The sequence below is a fragment of the Akanthomyces muscarius genome, chromosome 1, assembly GCF_028009165.1.
Source record: "Akanthomyces muscarius strain Ve6 chromosome 1, whole genome shotgun sequence".
Lineage (NCBI taxonomy): Eukaryota > Fungi > Ascomycota > Sordariomycetes > Hypocreales > Cordycipitaceae > Akanthomyces > Akanthomyces muscarius.
The window spans coordinates 108,722-127,418 of NC_079241.1; the positions used below are offsets into that span (position 1 = coordinate 108,722).

The 18,697-nt window shown below is 46.1% G+C and overlaps 5 protein-coding genes across 5 annotated transcripts; 2 read left to right on the top strand and 3 right to left on the bottom strand.

Annotated features, from left to right (window-relative positions):
* Window positions 1–4,747: 4,747 nt before the first annotated feature.
* On the bottom strand, window positions 4,748–6,625 carry LMH87_004930 (uncharacterized protein; the record flags this gene model as incomplete). The annotated part of the gene is made up of 5 exons (XM_056202558.1): window positions 4,748–5,328; window positions 5,383–5,689; window positions 5,751–5,999; window positions 6,056–6,316; window positions 6,410–6,625. 5 exons carry the CDS (start codon window positions 6,623–6,625, stop codon window positions 4,748–4,750), a joined length of 1,614 nt encoding a protein of 537 aa, XP_056058101.1.
* Window positions 6,626–8,327: 1,702 nt separating this feature from the next.
* Window positions 8,328–8,990, top strand: LMH87_004931 (uncharacterized protein; the record flags this gene model as incomplete). Its single annotated transcript, XM_056202559.1, has 1 exon — window positions 8,328–8,990. The coding sequence occupies one exon, from the start codon at window positions 8,328–8,330 to the stop codon at window positions 8,988–8,990; it is 663 nt and encodes a 220-aa protein (XP_056058102.1).
* Window positions 8,991–9,346: 356 nt separating this feature from the next.
* On the bottom strand, window positions 9,347–11,360 carry LMH87_004932 (uncharacterized protein; the record flags this gene model as incomplete). The annotated part of the gene is made up of 6 exons (XM_056202560.1): window positions 9,347–9,382; window positions 9,448–9,616; window positions 9,674–9,936; window positions 10,135–11,050; window positions 11,102–11,235; window positions 11,292–11,360. The coding sequence occupies 6 exons, from the start codon at window positions 11,358–11,360 to the stop codon at window positions 9,347–9,349; spliced, it is 1,587 nt and encodes a 528-aa protein (XP_056058103.1).
* Window positions 11,361–13,424: 2,064 nt separating this feature from the next.
* LMH87_004933 (uncharacterized protein) lies at window positions 13,425–15,148 on the top strand (the record flags this gene model as incomplete). The annotated part of the gene is made up of 4 exons (XM_056202561.1): window positions 13,425–13,890; window positions 13,947–14,079; window positions 14,136–14,571; window positions 14,648–15,148. 4 exons carry the CDS (start codon window positions 13,425–13,427, stop codon window positions 15,146–15,148), a joined length of 1,536 nt encoding a protein of 511 aa, XP_056058104.1.
* Window positions 15,149–15,456: 308 nt separating this feature from the next.
* On the bottom strand, window positions 15,457–18,414 carry LMH87_004934 (uncharacterized protein; the record flags this gene model as incomplete). Its single annotated transcript, XM_056202562.1, has 2 exons — window positions 15,457–17,943; window positions 18,004–18,414. 2 exons carry the CDS (start codon window positions 18,412–18,414, stop codon window positions 15,457–15,459), a joined length of 2,898 nt encoding a protein of 965 aa, XP_056058105.1.
* Window positions 18,415–18,697: the final 283 nt, after the last annotated feature.

Genomic DNA, 18,697 nt, shown 5'->3' on the forward strand with positions numbered 1-18,697 from the left:
TTAATATAAATACTCTAATAGTCCTATTTTTAGCTCTTTACTAAATAGCTTACTATACTTTAAGTATTCTTTAAGAATCTTTATAATATTAACTTTAAGCTCTCTAATAATTATATATATTCTTAAAAGCCTATCTTAATTTAATTAAAGTACTTTTTATAAGCTACTCTTAGTATTATAATTATATCCTAATAGATCCTATTAGAGTTAGCCTATTCTTTAATTAACTTAAAATTACTTACTTATAATTAGGGTATCCCTAATATAATATTATATTTTAAAATTACTATAATATTTAAGGTAATATAATATTTTATACCTTATATATTAATTAAAAGTTATACTACTTTTATATTAACTACTCTTTAATTAAATTTTACTATATATCCTTTTATAGTTATAAGTTAGTAAGGCTTATCTTTTATAGTCTAAAATAATTATAATTTATTAATAAGATTTAATAAGATAAAATTTCTTTATACTCTACTATTAATTATTATTTAGATCTTTCTTTCTATAATTTTTATAGTAATTATAAGGTATACTATACTATTAATATTTATAATATATAAAGACCTATTAGATCTCTATTAAAAAATTAGTTTTAATTATAATAATAGCTATTATTTTTTAATTCCTATTTAATATCTTCCTCTTATTAGTCTATCTTTTAGAATATTTTAAAGATAGTTAGTTTTCTTTTATTAGAGCTTTAATAACAGTTAGATTATCTGCCTTTTATATTAATTAAATATAAACTAAATATACTTCTTATCCTTATACTATTTCCTCCTTCCTTATAGTATAAGATTATAATATAGATAATATAGGCGTTATTATCCTTAATATAGTACGTCCTATCCTTATTTTTCTTAAAGAGTAGAGTAGAGCTAGTTCTTTTCTAGATCTTCTAGTATCTAAGATTAGTTTTAAGGTAGGGTCTATAGTTAGTATTAACACTATAATATAGGAACTATCTATATTTAAGTTTCTTTTATAGGTGTTATTTATAGTTATTATATAAGTATAATACCTAAGAGATTATTATATATTCTTAGTATATAGGGTTAAGTGTTAGGTAGAGTAGAGTAGTTTTACTAGTTTATATAGTAGTGTTGTCTTCTACTAAAAGGAGTTAGTAAATTAATATAGTTAAGTTAGATATATTAAATCTATTAATTATAACTATAATTAGTTTAGGGTCTCTTTCTCTTATAGACAGGACACTAATTAAGGTGCCTTTAGGTTTTAGTGTTATTAGAATAATATCTAGAGTGTTATTTAGTAATTCTTCTTTTTTAGGAATTAGTTAAGTTCTAAAGTCCTAGTCTTTATTTAAGCTAGTATTATCTACTAAATAGTAGTAGCGTTTAGGTTTAGAGAAGTATTCTTCACTATTTACTATACTTAAGTTCTAGGTAGGCAAGTCTTTATAGTTAGCTATATAGAGCTTTTATCCCTCTCTTATAAGCTTTTATTATTTCTTAAAGGATTAGTATTTATTTATAAAGTGTCTAATTTTTTTATAGTTATAGTATTTTCCCTTTTCTTTATATATAGTATTAAGTTCTATTAGTCTAGTATAATGTCTATATATAGTAAAGGTTTTTTAGGATTTATTTATATTAGGTTTATTAAACCTTATATAGTTATTATACTTTTATTTACCTATTTTTTTTTAATATTATTTATATAGTTAGTTATTTATTTTAATAACTATCTTAATAAAAGTGTTAAGTAGTTTAAGTTATTCTTCTTAGTAGATATTATCTTTAACTTCTTCTTTAAGGCCTTAATAGAAGATTTTAATTAGGGCTTCCTATCCCTAGTTAAGTTTAGCTATAATTTATTTAAACTCTTTTATATAGTAAGTAGTAGATCTAGTTTATTAGAGATAGGTAAGCTATTAAGTAGCTTCCTTATACTTATTAGGGTTTCTAAAGGCACTAAAGAGTTAGTCCTTAAAGGTTTTATAGTCTAAAAAGATATAAATAACGTCTATACTAGCTTTAGCGCTATACTTTAAGTATACTTATAGTATAAGCTCCTACTATTTTATAGCTTTTCTAGTTAAGAGGTTTCTAATATAGAGGATTTTATTCTTAGTAGTATTAAGTGTTTTATTATTAACCTAAAGGTAAGCTTAGACTTAGGTAAAAAAGTTCCTTATATTTCCTTTATAACTATTAAATAGTTTAGGTTTAAGAAACTTAGGTTTATTTACCTAAGCCCTTTTAGGTATCTTAAAGGTAGTAATTTAGTTCTTATATTATTCTATAATCTTATAGAGGGTATTAGTATAAAAGAGAAGGCTTTAGTTCTGCTTTTTAAACTTAATAATCTTAGCTATAAGTTACTAGATCTCTATTCTAAGGTTAGTAGTTCTTCTACTTATAATAGATATATTAACTACTTAAGGTTTTAAAGTAACTTACTAAATAGGATTAATTAAAATATAATAATAGCTTATTTACTAAGTTATAGTAGGTCTATTTCTTAGATAGTAAGTTAAGCTAAAAGCTATAAGGTAGTATATTCTTAAATAGTAGGCGATAAACGGTTATTAAGAGTAAAACTCTTAATAGTAAAACTATTACTTAGATTAATTAATAGAGATCTAAACTATCTAAACTAGTTATAGTCCTTCCTTTATATAATAGTTTACCTCTCTATTACTTTCCTTAGATTACTAGCTTACTTACTTTTATAATCCCCTTATAGCTTACTAGCTTACTCACTCTAGTAATCTAGTAAGGTTATATAACTATAAGGCCTAATCGGGGAGCCTATAGGCGCTATAAGGTCGTCCTCTTAGACCGCTTCCCTGGTCGCCTTACGTCACTTCCTATCGTTCGTAATAATTAGGTAGTAGTGATAATCCTATAAGGTACTATTAGTGAAGAGCTTTAGTTACTAGATGATCCTTAGGTTTTTAGAATAATAGTGGAATTATCACTACCTCCTTACTACTCCCTTATTAGCAGCCCGCAGCTATATAGTAGCTTCTTCGCATATAATACCTCTAGTTGCCTATAACCTCCTACCAACCAGCATGCCCTACGGGTGCCCTAATAGTTTAGTACTCTATAGCTAGCTACGGCACTATATCTCCTAATATTACACTATTTTTAACCTAAAATAGTTTATCAATATATTTATAGGTTATAATAATCTTCTTAGTTATAAGAACTAGTAACACTACTATATCTCTCTTTACCATATAATCTCCACACCTTATTAGCTAATAACAGCACATAATAGCCTGTTTCTAACATACAACTAAGGAGTCTAGCTCGGCACGCCTTCCGTAAATATATCTAGTTTCCAGTTCCTCCACACCGAAGGCATTCGCCGCTAAAACAGCGACAAGCTGTGGCACCGGAGCTATTGGGCGGGAAAGCAATCGCGGTCTAGCTAAACGCTTCAAGCGGTATACCAGAATGTTTCGAGGCAATTAAAGGTAAGAACAGTCCTTAAAGTCAGTTATAGATAGTAGTTTGTATAGTAGTGCTATATTATCTGTGGACTAATATTACGGGTGGATGTTCTTAGACATTGTGTTAGGCGCAGATTTAACCAGTCCTAGGTGTTTATTAGGAACAGTTTTAAATAAGAGAAATTCAAGGCTAGGGCTATAAGTAAAAGCCGTGTAATAGGTACTAGGTCGTTTATCGAACGCATATACTAAGGACGGGTAAAGGGTGGTCTATATGTCCACTAAGTGTCTACATCAAGGCTTCAGATACGACTACTAGCGGATTTGGCTGTTATCAACTTAGCCATCTGGTAGTGTCCTAAGATAATTAGACCAGCTACTATATGATGTCAAATTGTCGTTTTCGGCGGGGGTAGAGGTCGACGAAGTCGATGCCAACTGGCCAGCCACAGCACACACGGAAGACTGCCCCTCGATTTGATCGATCTCGGTTTTAAATGGTTTCTTTATTGCAGTTTTCCCCACGCTAAACTTACAGCTCTTTGCTAGGGGCTTGCATCGTCTACAACCGTCACGAATGAGAACGCTGCCAAGCACTCAGCCTCAGCCGACCTATAATCCTTCTCACCCCGCCGCTACCTCAGAAGCAGTAGCACTAAATTGCACATCAGAAGTAGCTACATGATACTTCTACGGAGAGACGCACTATTGGAATTCGCACAAATTAGAAAATTCTAATATTCAATTTCTCGATGATATTGGCGAAATCCTTGTAGATTTTTCGAACATATTAATGAGGTGGTAATAAACGGTCTATGTGATGCTTGCTTTCGCCAATCAGGAGGTAAACGCGCTGTCTTGGCTCGACGATCAGGTACACGCCTAAACCGCCATAAATTGATTAAAGTACGGCCGTAGAACAGTCTTTTCAGAGGCATTTGAGAAAGATGAAAACTATGGCATTAGTTTCAGCAGCCACATAATTCGTTTGACGTAATATTAAATAGTTCCTAGAGTGATTACTTCCGGTGCAGTCTAGTGCCGATCGGCATTTCCGACGAAGCGTTCTTTGTACAAGACTACATTATAATAAGCAGCACTATTTGCTGTGGGAGAACCAGCCTCTCTTCCAACATTATGCACAATTGACTTCGGCGAGGAGGATGTGCGCAGTCAATCTATCGTTATTGGCGGCATAGTGTCTGGACCAATGCTCTCGAACTCTCGCCTAAATACGGGGCACAAATGGGGCAGCAGCAAATATCCTAGTGGACAACGTACATGAACCTGACATTCCGTTCCCAACCGCAACTACTCGTTGTCCTTGACGTCGATAACCGTCGATTTGAATTTCCTGGCTGATACCTTACGATTGAACAGAATATCCGCCTCGCGGTAAGAACGGTCTTTGAGTTCGGGGAGACCATAGTAGGCAGACACCAGACATACCAGCGCCGTGCCTCCCCACACGTAGCCACACTTGCCGGCAAGATTCCATCCAGTAGGGTTGAGCAGCTGCGATGCCAGATAAATCATGGGGATCTCAGCCACATAGTAAGCTGCGCGACCGACACCGGTTGACAGAGCTCGGAGGCGAACGGAGGACGTCTCAGCAATAATTGTGTAAGAAACTGGGCCAAGGCTTCCAGCAAAGATAAATGAAATGACAATTCCCAGCACAGCCTGCGCATAGTTTGTCGCGTTGTTCTGTGGGATCGAGGCGCAGACTCCCAGTAGGATGAGGAGTGTCATGTTGGCGGTTGTACCGTATAAGTACACCGTTCGGCGGCCGAAAAACGCAATCAGCGGCCAGGAGAGTGTGTTTGCGACAAACTGGAGGCATGAGTTGATTAGATTGAGCATGAATGCCTTGTCAGGGGCGATTCCAGCCTCTGCAACAACACATTAGCTAAAATCAAATCCAGGAGAAAGCGGCCATCCCTTACGCTCGAAAAAAAAGGTGGCCTGGTTGGCAATGAGATTGCCTGCAAAATTCTGTGAGGCGTAGATTAAACAGGTGATGAGGGTTCGACGCAGATCGGTGCCCTTGAACAGGTCTAATAGACTGGGCGTCCCGCCTTGCTGCACTTCAAGCTCAACGGTGCGCTCCATCATAGCCAACGTCTGCTGAGTCTGCTCCTCTGTCTGGCTGCCAAGCCGCTTAATGGAGCGAAGGGCTTCAGCTTTGCGGCCACGGCGAATAAGCCACCATGGTGATTCGGGCGCAAGGAAAATGAGGATTAGTAGCGGAGTCTATTTCCAGACATGAGTGTCAACAAATTACGAGGAGATCCGGCGGTAGGATGAAACTTACAGGGAAAATCCACTGGAGCGCAAGAGGAATGCGCCAAGCCCATTCATCAGCGCGATGGTTGGTACTGTATGTGGCACCGGAAACAATTATCTGACCAATGGACCAACTCATTTGTAGAGTAGCCGTGCAAGCGCCTCGGAGCGAAAGCGGGACGACTTCGCTAGCATACGCAGGGGAGTTTGCAATAAACATGCCCCATGGCACGCCTTCCAGCGCCTGCCCAACGACGAGAAAAGTGAGGGAATTGGCCTGCAAATTACTTAGAACAGAAATCGCATTGAGACTTTTCCGTGATTAACACTTACAAAGAATGACACAAAAATCGTCAGGTTCATCAAAACCAGGGCCAATATCGTGGTCCAACGATAACCCAGGCGATTCGTGATGGGGCCGGCAAGAAAGACACCAATAAAGGCGCCGCACTGTCCAGACTGGAACAAAGCGCTTTGCCATCGTGTCGGAATGACATAGCCGTCTTTCTCATTGACGTAAACACCGTAGTGTCTGCGGAAAGCTGTTTGCGCAACAAAGTTGCCATTTAAGAACATGTCAAAAGCTTCCATCACCTAAATCACATCAGTACAACGCTGTCTTCACCATGTGCTGAGCGCGGTGACACGTTCACTAGACTAGAGTGCATGCCATGCATGAAAACTTACAATGGTGAAGCACATCACAAAGGCCCAGAAACAACCCCAGGGGTGTTTCTTGGCTGCCTCCCACACACCCATTTCATGTTCTCTATTTTCGCCGTCGAAGGCATTTTCCATTAGAGCAGGTTTGGTAAGAATTTCGGCATGGTCCGTGTCGACGCGCGGTTTTTCAGTAACTCCGTCAGCGGCCGTTGCCGGTTTGGCTTCCACCTGTCCAGACATGGTTGCTTAAATTCTTCTGGCCCCCACGCGAAAGTGCTAATGCAAGAAAGCGCTGTTCTGCAGATGGGTTTTGAACTTAGTCAGGTAGAGGAGAGGAAGGCACACTCTGTAGTAAATAAAGTGCAACAAAAGGCTGGGGTAGGTACCCTTTATATCTCGCCCGAGGGTTCTGTTTGAGACAGGACTGAGGGTCGTCTGATGACGAGTAACTGCACAACCATAAAAGAACCCCGAGGCCGTCCTTTGATTGGGTCGCCTGTATCAAAAAACGCCACAAAAGCCACAGAACCAGCGAAAACTCCCTGTTCTGGCCTTAGCGGCCAACAATTAGCAAGGGTGAAGCAGCGCGCAGCCTTTGTCGATCACCGTGCCCGCTTTTCGCAGTTCGGGGTAATCTGGGGCGCTGCTGGCGTCGTTTCCCGCCCTGAGTCTTTGCGCGAGCGCTGGTTATTCTGATGGTCTGTGACTTATTGCAAAAACCTTTGTGAGCGACACATAAACCGCTGACGTAGAACCCGAAGCGCGCCAATACCAGAGTCCCTTTTCAGCCTCAAAGGTGATCACCAGGCTATGGGGGGCTAGTAGATTGCGGGGAAGCGCTAGCACGTGTTGAAGGAGTAAGAGCGAGTTCTAGATCGCATTCCCCTCCTGCCAACATTGTGCAATCGAACCGAGGCGACTTTTGCGGCTCTGGGCTGGTTGCACTGGGTGTGCGATGACGAGAAACAAGCCCAGTAACACTGGGTGGTTAGCGCGCGATAATTTCTCCAACACTTTCGATGAAGACGCGACGTGATCGTGAGCATAAACTGTGGTTCTCGTCCAGCCCCTCTTCCTCCCTTAGTTGCCGCCTATAATTACAGAATCCGTCCACCAACTAATAAGGCACTTCTTTTTATCCTGAGTTTACCTTCAAATTGGTAAATTTCGAAATTTAATGAGGTGTAGGGTATCGCGCTCTGGGCTAGGCTTGCTGCCGCTTGGTGTAATCCAAGTATAACCGCGGAAGTTCTTTTACCTTCGAGAGACCGCTCCTGTTGCACGCTCGTCATAATTAGCGATTCTATAAGTATTGTGGTTATAAATCGTCTTCCCAGCGACTGCGTAATTACCGCGCGTAGGTTTCGAAGAGGCGAAACACTTAGCATAGCATCTACAGAAGTGTTATGAGTGGGGCATCGCCAATAGCCCCGGCTCGGACCATTCGGAAGGTCCGAACTCGAATATGACACCATAATCCATTCCAGTCGTTTACTAATATGATGCTTGATGAAACATTGTAAGCGCGACGTGCTTATGTATCAGGTTTTGAGATCAAAATTGCTGTATCTTGAATCATCCGCTCCGGCTGACATTCTTACCGTGTAATTGTGTCGGCTGTAGATCCGCCGCCCCGCGGCTACTTCAGTGCATCAGGTTAAGTTCGAATACTGCGTGACATTTCCGGTATTTGTCAGCCTGCTGGGTTTTTTGCAGTCTTACGTCTGGTAGTAATGAAAACCGATGTATTTTTGAATGATGTGCATATAGAAGGGGGGGCGGAAGTTGTGTATTTAAAGGACAGCATAGCTCCGTCATGCCAAATCATCTATCACTCTATTATTTACTGAATATTTCAACATCAACCAAGAATTAAATTCCTTTGCAAGCTTTAACCCCATAGTCTATTTCCGACAGCTTGATACAGCTTCACTGCTTCGCAATGGTCGAAATGGAAGCCATCAAAGTGCTGGGAATTCACGGGCCCAACGCTGGTAAAGTTATTCTTCTCTGTGAGGAGTTGGGCTTGCCATATGAGACCGAAGTGATTCCACTCACAGACATTAAGAATCCCAACTACGTCGCCATCAATCCGAACGGGCGACTGCCATCTATTCAGGACCCAAACACGGGCCTCACGCTGTGGGAATCGGGCGCAATCATCGAGTACTTGACGGAGCGATACGACCAAACCCACAAGCTAAGCTTCGTGCCTGGTACATTCGAGGCATACCATGCTCGTCAATGGCTTTTCTATCAGACCACCGGCCAGGGACCGTACTACGGGCAAGCAATGTGGTTCATCATATATCAGCCGCTTCCCGAGGCGCGCGAGCGATATGTCAAGGAAGTCAATCGTGTGACTGGTGTCCTGGAGGGACACCTGGCGAAGCAGACGCCTGACGCGGACGGGAACTCCTGGTTAGTCGGCAGCCGTCTCTCTTATGTGGACATGGCCTTCTTTACGTGGCAGCACACAGCCGAGCCGCGAATTCCGAACGAGGAGTTCAACCAGGATGACTATCCGCAGGTCAAGAAGTGGATTGGCAACATGCTCGTGCGCCCGAGCGTAAGAAAGATGCTGAAGTTGCAAGAAGCTAAATAATTTGTGGCAGGGCCGAGGCTTTGTCTTACACAGACGAGCCATCAGTGTATGGGTGGAAGGGCATAGAGACAGATCATATTAGGCTAGATAATCAATAACAACATTCATCTCTGGACACTCCTGCCTAATCTCACGTATTACTGTCATGTTGTACTTCAGAAGGCTCACCAGGTCTCGATGACGTCTTAGACGCAATAGAGCCCGTCTAGCCATCTGGGGGATCCTATCTGAACATCTTGCCGCTACGAGGCCAACTGGAAGCGGTTTTAGGGCGGGGCAAACCTTTTATTGGCCTACAACTTGATGTTGCATGCGATATAGGTCGTTGACAGTGTTTTATTTGAACCTAAGCAAGCTCAATTGATCATATGAAGGACGCTGAAGCGCTCGAACTAGAAACACTGACAGCTTCTATTGCTTCGTTGTTTAGCCGGTTGCATGTTATACGCATTCGCACCAGTTCGTCGGACTGTGAGAGTGTGCTTGGGTCTTCGGCAAGTGTTTCCAACAGACGCAGAAATGGCTTGACAAGAGCGAGGTCTGAAATTGCGTTTGGCGACATGGGATTTTGTGCTAGACTAGATAGCACGCTACTAGCGGCAGCGAAGAAAGCGTGAATCAGCATCCTAAGGCAAGTTAGACAAAGTATTCAATAATGCCGTGCTTTTCTATCGACCACCTACCAGACACAGGCGCAATCGCCTTGAGGGATTGCCTCAACGAGGCGGATCGCTTTGCGTGACTCGACGACGCATACATTGCTTGAAGGTAATAATGCTTCAGGTAGGCTGAGGTCTTGGTTGTAGGAAGGCGGCGCCGTCGGCGGTAAGTGGCGATCAATCATCGCGAGGCAGTGGATATATGTGAGTCGTAGAACCACCTTGTGGATCATCTCGCCCGAAAGCTGCAGACCTGAAGATAAATTGCAGTCCTCTGGTAGTTCAAGCTGCGCACAAGACGTCCAATACAACAATAAAGAACTCAGTTTTTGTGCCGCGATGGCTCTCTGTGTCGTCGTCTGTCGTGCAGCTCGTACCGAGTACAGTTGCCTATATACCTGCCCCTGAACTAGGGCAAGCCCTATGCGGAGGTTGAAGAGGTCTAGATTGCCTTTCCCAAAGTTTCCGTTTGCTGGCAGACGTACATCCATGTCATCATCGTCTTGGCCAAAGGGTCGACCCGTCCGCAGACTGATATCTTTATCCAGAATGTACACCTTCCAAAACACCCGCCTCCGTTTCTCAGCTTGCATTTCCGTAATTTCTAGACTGGTACATTCTCTATGCAAATTCATAGCTTGTGCCAAGCGCAGAGCGGCGGCAACGAGCATTGCGGCCGGCTCCGGATTCGGTGTTCCCTGAAGAACACAGGCCATACCCGCCAGAGCCTGCACAGCAGAGAGGCTGTGGTTAGAGACGGTCAGTTTGGAAACGACGCTCAAAGCGCTTTGTGCATGACCAAAAGCTAGTATGTTCTCCTGCGTCGGGTCCAACATAGGTATGGCGCGGAGTCGATGAGCTATTGACAGCACAACATTGAGGCAGGCCCACCAAGCAGCATCTGTAGGATTGGAAGTCGAATATTTGAGTTGAAACTCTTTGAAGAAGTCCTCTTCATCAAAAAGTGGAAGAAACCTATTATAGTTTCTGAAAGTTTCTTCAATCAACTCCAGAGCGACTGCTTTCGTGGGAAGTGGCTGGATCGTTGGTGGAGAACCCGAGCATAACTCTGGAGCGGGTAGAGGCCAGACATAGTCAGTTATATGACCTCTGAGCGTCGATAGATCCGGTTGATTATGGTCGTATAACGGGAATACTCCGAAGTTGAACTGCAGATTGCTCGTCTGTTCGGGTGAGAGCATTCGTGGCTCGCTCTCTAGCATCCATGCATTCATTCCATTGGTAGACTTGATCAGCGCCGTTGTACTGGGTGATGCTGCCAGGGTCGTCTGTTCTATATGCGAACTGATGTTGGGTACAGTTGGCTTCCCCAACGGCCGGTCTTCTACCATGGCCTCTACTTCGATAAGTCTTTTCTCGAGTTGCGCAATGTATTTGAAGCTGTAAACCTTTTAATAAGAAGAACCACGTGGTCTGCAGTAGCATACTAACCCAGCTGGTCTGCGACGCTTCCTCTTCATTGCAATTGGCGTAAAGTGACAGCGTGTGCCACGCTTGGTGCACTGACTGCATCCTTGCGTTGTAGGCTCGCAGCGAATTTTTTTCGTCCGGCACGTGTCGCAAGCCTTGCAGTAGAGAGTCAACAAAGGCCGAATAGCATTACATTTTCCGCTCAACATACACGAATGACGACTGGCCGCTCCTCGCCTCTAAAATTTGACTGGGCCTGGGGACCTGTTCGTGACTCCATGACGTGCTAACCTGGCCTAGACCGCCCGCTTTGAGCGATTGTTAGGCGAGGATTCGAGGAAGCTTCGGTCTAACTGCTTGGCTGCTTGACTGGCTGTGTTACAAAATTAAGGACATGAAGTCTCGAAAAGGGTTGCTTGATCAGTCTCAGCATATTCATCAGCGCTGCCGTCATGATGAGACAAAAATTGGATTATAAATCATACACCTTCTGATAGCAGGGATGGCAGCCCCCAATAAATACGAAGTGCATGTACTAGTTCAGGACCCGCTGACTAATTCTGGTGGGCGACTTTCCCAGCACCTAGTGACAGCGCCAGGTTCAGAGAGCTACTCCGCCGACTAACGTTACCTAGATTCAACTCTATTATCCTTAAGCTGAGCCATACTTATAGCACCACTTTCCAACTCTTTCTAAAATGTCCAATTTCAAATGCCGTGCCGTTATAGCGTGTCCTTGATCAGGGTATCGCACAAATTCACAGGTCAGCCCATGCATCCTTGCGCCGCGATGGTAGCCCACAGCCTGCGAAGTTGAGCACTGTGTGTCATCGGCGCCGTGAAGGATGAGCATTGGCGGGATAACCATTTCCCCCAGACGCTTCGCCTCGTTCACAGCGTGTCTCATCTCCCAGATTGCGCTTCCCTAGGCGTGTGCCATTTCCAGCCTAGAAAGTACCCTGCTTCGGCGATGACCCAGATCTTAAAGCCTGTGGGAGTCGGCTTATTTGGTATCGTGACCTTCTGTTTTGAGCGCCCTGTAAAGCGTACGATGCACTCATCAACAGCTAGGTTTGTGCCTGGTTTATAGAGGCGAAGAGAGGCTTCCTTTAGCTGCTCTGACCACTCGTGTGTGATAGAGAACGGGCGAGGAAGAGGCGTATCTTCAGAGCCACAAATCCGAAGCTGACGATGTAAGAGGAAGAAGCGGTCATAAGTAATATACTTCGCGATTGGGTGACTTGGCCTCACTGGGGCAGCTATTGAGGTCTTCCAATACTCTTCAAGTTGACTTTCTGCGTGTATTGACATATAAATCATACAGCCGAGGAATAGATAGAGCTCATCAGGATCCGTATCGCGCCAAGTGTTAATTCTAGCGCGTTGTTTTTGTGGCCCAGTCAGCCCACGCCTCGCCCCGTCATTTGTGTACCTGACCCAGGAATTAATAAGAGATTCGCTTATAAACTCCTTGAAAAGTGACAAAGGCGTCGGGGCTTGATAGTGTATGTGTGGCTCGCGATAGGGCACGCGAAGAGGCTCAAAACGCGTGCCTTCGTCGGCCACAGGAGGCTTGTCAGGTCGGTAGGTGCTATCAGCTGGTTGCTCAGCCTGCGCATCTTCTAACTGCACAAAAAGCTCCGTGTCGCCGGAATATAGGAAGAATTGACTCTGGCTACTAGCCATTATATTTTTTATGAATTAATTTGTATGGGAATGCCACCAAAACGCGTTGTGTTATTGAGGCTGACTACGTACCTTCCAAGTACCGTGTCTAAAGTGGGTCTAGTGACTTTGGTGTAGGCCCTCCACTGCCAAAGGGTCGAAATAGGGGAGCCCCCCCCCCAGCAAGTGGGCACGAAGTAGATCGCACCCCAGCAAAGTAAATGTGGTCGAATTGAATGAATTGAAGCTGGAAGTTGTCGATTCGCTCCAGTCCCTAGTGTGAAGTTGAAAGTTCGACAGGGACCGGCTAGGCCGTCGCGAACAGGAGCGCGATAACAGTAGATGCGCGAGGCAGGTTGTGGTAAGGTGTCGCATTCGTACTGTTGTTGTCTCTGCCCGTTATCTCTGCGATGTGGGTGTCAGCCGCGTCGCTCAGTGGAAAGGTCGTATGTAATCTGTAGAGGTGAGTGGGTTGTGCTCAGTAGCAGCCCTTTTGTCCGACCCCTGTCGTCGCAGCATTGTTCATGCCGAACTGTAATAGCGTAATCTGCAGACTCCCTGGTAGCTAAATAGAGCGACTCACTGTCATCCAACAACAGTCGTAACCGACTGGGGCTTTGCGTGCGTTTCTGTCCAATTTCGCACTTTGTAAAACACTTTGAATCGTATAAGCAGCCAAATGGCGGATACCGAGACGCGCCCGCTCCTTGAGCAAAGCACCCGCCCGCGCAGTCCTGAGCGAAATGCCCTCGCTGACAACCGACTACCAGCCAGCAGTCAGACAATCGCAGGAGCATGGCGGGGTGTCATTGTACCGCTCTTGGTCAGCGCTTTCCTACATGACCTAGGCACCAATATTACAGAAGTCACCATGAGCGAATTTGGCGAGGACATTCTGTGCCGAAATCGATTCAGAGAGCATGGTGGCGCTGCAGCGCTGGTTCTCCGGGATCCACGATGCAAGGGCGCCGCAGTTCAGGCCGACCTCTCCATGCTGCAGGCTGTCGAGCACACGTTTGGCGCTATTCCGTCTATCCTCACGTCAGTGCTCTATGGTGTTGCCTCGGATCGCTTTGGTCGCAAATCCATCATGTGCCTCAGCATTGTGGGCTTGCTGGTGCTGTATGCCGTGGACTTTACCATCTGTAAAACCGCAAATTGCCCGCACTGCATGACAACCATTTATTGACCTGCATCCTAGATTATTTTCCCGACGTCTTCAACATTTATTTGGTATGGCCCGCTGCGCTCTTGGTATTTATAGGCGGCGGCCCGCCGGTCATGAATAGCATGACATTTGCCATGGTCAGCGATGTCGTCTCCGAGGCAGAGAGGTGTGTTCTACGCTGAAGAACTATTCGGGAACCAGATTTTCTAATCCATTGCTTAGGGCCAATATCTTCTTTTATCTTGTTGCGACAGCTTTGGTAGGAAATCTAGTGGGTGCGCCTTTGACGTTTTACCTCATGGAGTACGGTCCCTGGACCGCCACCGCAGTTGGATATTCCTGCTACATGGCACGGTTATTTGTCGTGTTCTTTTTCTGTCAGGATATGAAAAGGAATGCAGTCTTGCTGTTCCAAGACGACGAAACGCAGCCAGCAGTTGAGGGTGACGACAAGGGCGCCGTGGCCGCCGCGTTTCGCACCATGCTGAACCCGGTACTGGCCATCAAGCAGACCGGGTCTGCTGGTGTCGAAGTGTTTTGGATCCATAAGAAGCTCGGAGTTCTTCTTTTTACGCTTCTTTTCTCGGACTTGGGTGGGTATGCGAACATATTGTTCAATCAGTACATTGCCAAAAGATTTGACTGGTCGTGGTCTGAGGTATGCCCAACCTACAGAGCAATACATCACAGCGAGTACGAGAGTGGTTTCAGCTAACAGCTTCCTTGCAACATAGGCTAATTTGCTGGCCTCTGTAACAACGTTTTCCAGGCTAGCTCTCATGATTGCTATCATGCCCCTTATCAGCCAAGTCCTGAACAAGACTGGCATGCCACCCATCATCAAGGATGCACAGATCTCGCGATATGCGATGCTTCTCGCCACCGTTTCAGCATTTGGCATCGGCATTGCTAGTACGTTTTACGCCATTCTGCCTTTCCTCCCCCTCTCGACTTTCCGAGCCGTCTCGCGCGCCAGTTTAAACAGTCTGCTTCCTTCGTTGGCTGGTCCAGAACGAACCGGCGCTCTGTATTCCGTAATGGCAGTTCTCGACTCGATAGGCATGATGATTGCCGCACCTGCGACGGCAGCCATCTTCAAGTCCGGGCTGCGCTTGGGTGGGATGTGGATTGGGCTGCCTTACATTCTCTCTGGCGTCCTGATGATGATATCGACTGCCATTCTCTTCGCTGTTCGCATTGCAAACGAAGATCACTTCAACGCGACCGGGTTGTAGAATCGTATATGAGCTCAAGTTTCGAGTGCGGCGCGACTGTAGGGTCTCGGGAAAAGTAGGAGACTGAAAGTTGAGGACTGCGGACAGAGCAGCGACTGAAAGAGTAATCTAGGTAGTACCCATGCAGTAGGAGTAGAGGTGCAGGAGAGACGGCTGCCTTTGGATTTGCGCGCAAATAATGCTTAGCAGCGACTCTATCCTGTCACTACGCAACTCGTCCTCGAAGCCGAAGCGATAGTTGGTCCGTACCACTGAATTAAATGAGTCCTCAAATGCCTACTTATGCACCCACTTTCAATCTCGTTTTTTTATGCTTCGCTCCGTGAGCCGATTCGAAACCCGTTCTGCTCATTCAGCACCCTTTCCGCCATTTTTAGTGCCAGCTCCGGTAGTCCTGCTCGTTTTGCCGCTTTGAGAGCATGGCTACGGCGGTTGGTGCCCTTCCGTAACCGATGGACATAGGCGAAACCGCCTTGTTCATCTTCCTCAACGTCCGTGCAATACGGTTGCACCGCACCATTGTCAGGGTCGCACAGTCCATCGGCGGCCGCAAGATCCGCGACGCCGTGGAAGTGCGTCGCGAAGAGCGTGCGGCACTGGTTCACCGTAACAAGGTGGTGCAGACAGGCGTACGACACAGCAGTTCCGTCTTCCGGCGTAGTGCCTCGCCCGATCTCGTCCATAATGACAAAAGACCTCGGCGTGGCCTGTTTCAGAATGTGCGCCGTCTCCAGCATCTCTACCATAAATGTGCTCTGGTCGCGATACAAGTCATCTGCGGAGCCAACGCGGCTAAAGATGGCATCGACAATACCAATCTCAGCGTGGGAGGCCGGCACGTAGCATCCAATCTGCGCCAATATGGTAATAAGAGCACTTTGCCGCAAGAATGTGCTTTTGCCGGCCATATTTGGGCCGGTAATGAGCCAGAGAGAGCCGGCCGCCGGGTTGCCTACCAAGCAGTCATTTTCGACAAAGGTGCGGCCCTGCTCGACGAGGCCACCCTCAACGGTAGGATGACGGCCGCCAATGATGGTGTGGGCCGTTGAATCGTTGAGGATAGGGCGCACGAGATCCCGCTCAACGGCTAGTCGGGAAAAGGACGTGGCAATGTCAAGCTCATCAAGGACAGCGGCATTCCGGCGCAGCTTGACGAGGTTGACGACAACGTGTTCTCTGAGAGACTGGAAGACGCGCTGCTCTTCGCGGCGAATGTGAAATCGTGCCTGGTCGAGACGCTGGCCGAGGAGCGTCCATTCAGGGAGGTGAAAGGAGCGCGTAGAGCGACTGGAAGACACAGTGCGAATTTCGGCAAGATTTTTGGCGTCTTTGCCTTTGATATGTGCAATATGACCTAGACCAGGTGTCCATTTCAATGCAAGACTTGGTGCGCTGAAACGTTCGCGAAGCGTCTCGTTGAGACACTCGCGTTCTTTCAAGAGTGAGGCCAGCTGTGAGTGTAGCCTACAAAGTGTTGGGCTTGCTTTTGGTTTCATAATCCATGCTTCATTGTCTTCGGCGTAGTATTCCTTAATGCTCGTGGGCCGCTTCCTCTTACCCTTTGGCAGCGACGATGCGTCTTCGGTAGAGCCTTCTGTGGCCACAACGCCTTCTGCAAGAGCCAGAATCTGATTGGCTTCAGAGTCGGCGGCCTCTTGCTGTAGCACGACGCCATCCTCGTCGATGGCTTCTGTGATGCGACGGGCCAATTTGAGAGGCTCACGAAAATCTATGCGCTTTGTGAGAGCAGTGAGGGGCTTCAAGGAAGTTTCCCGGGCTGACTTCTCCATAAGATCGACTATGTCTACGGTCGCTTCAATTGTATTTGCTAAGCCAATAAGATCGTCAGCGTCGCCCCGACCAAGCGCAAATCGTTGCACTAGGCGCTGCGAGTCGTGACTGCGTCGCAGTAGCGTGGTGATGAGGTCGCGGAGATCGGGTGAGGCAATAAAACAGGTGACCAAGTCCTGTCGGGATGTTATTAGGTCTTTTGAAGTGGAGGGTGCGCTGAGCCACTCATTGAGCAACCGAGAGCCGCTCTTGGTCACTGTGCGACGGATAGCGTGTAACAAGCTGCCTCGAAAGAAGCCGTCGCGAATCGTCTGCTTGACTTCAAGAGCGCGTAGGCTGTTCTTGTCTATCGTCATAATTTGCATATTCTCATGGCGGAGAGGGGGCTGCAGCTTCATGTTCATGCCTTGGAGCCGATCTTTGACGTAGTTGAGAATTAAGTTGCCCGCGCTTATTTCTTCTGCCGAAAAGCTGTCACGGGTAGCTTGAGACATTTCTGATTCGAGCATACTATTCCAGTCTGAGATGCTGGCTGACCCACCAATGGGAGCGTATGTAATGAGATGCCTGTCTTCGGCAAGGACGGAGAATATGTCGTGCTCCTTTTGCGACTCAAAGTCCTCATCCAGTACAATTTCCGTAGGGCCGATCCGGGACAGAATTGAGCCGAGTGAAGCAACATTGGTCTGTTGTATAAAGAAATGGCCAGTGGAGAGATCCAGCCAGGCCAGGCCAAGAGGGATACTGTCACTGGATGTGGCGCCAGTCTGGTTAGGCACGTGGATGGCCATGGCGTAGTTGTTGGCATAGGGGTCGATGAAATTCTCGTCGATAAGAGTGCCAGGTGTTATGATGCGGGCAACCCTTCTGTTATGCATGAGACCGCCAGACTTGATCTTGTCTTCCTCATCATTGGGGAATTCCTCGGCCACGGCAACATATCTGTTGAGGTCCTGCACCAGAATCTTGAGATAGCGATCCAGTTGGAAGAACGGGAAGCCAGCCTGCGCACGGTTAGTTGTGGTGTTTAAATCCACGTGAAGGGAAAAGATTTCAGTGTCTACCATTGCAACCGGTCCGGCACTCGTCTTTTTCAAAGCCAGTTTTAGATTCAGCAGCGGCGCAAACTCGTCCGCATGTTCAAAGTAGAGCTCATAGAAGCCACCTACGCGAGTCAGTAGCACGCAGTTATCAAACTTGTCCATATTGCGTCGTGCTTGCAGCACCACAGTGGGATAGGCCGGTACATGCTTCTCTTCCTCTACGGGCAGAGGTGATGTCTGCACAGGACCCTGCGGCAAGTCAGACATCTGCACCGTCGTCCTGGTCTTTTTGCCCCTGACATGCGCGCCGACTAAGCCGACTGGCATCCAGCACCAGGGCAGCTGGACGCACGCGCGGCATCTGCGCGCTACCGCACATGTTCGATAGTTTGGGGGATTCTGGAGTACATGGCTGGCACGTCTGCGGAACATGGAATCGATGAGACCGTCGAGTGATGTGCTTGCGATGTCTGGTAGAGTTTCAGCCGGTGTGGAAGGTCAGTGGTCTGTGGTGAGCGTGGCCGGCTGAAGCGCTGTATTTTTGGTGGGCCTAGCACCATAAGCTACGTAGCCACCGTCACGCGAACGGTTCCAACCTGGCCGCAGCATTATTGCAATCGAAGATCTCAGCAAACTCTTCTTGAGCAAGGAGTTTGATTCTTTCTCCAAGAGTTCTATCAAACTGGCGTAGCTTTAGAAACTATGCTCGGGGTAG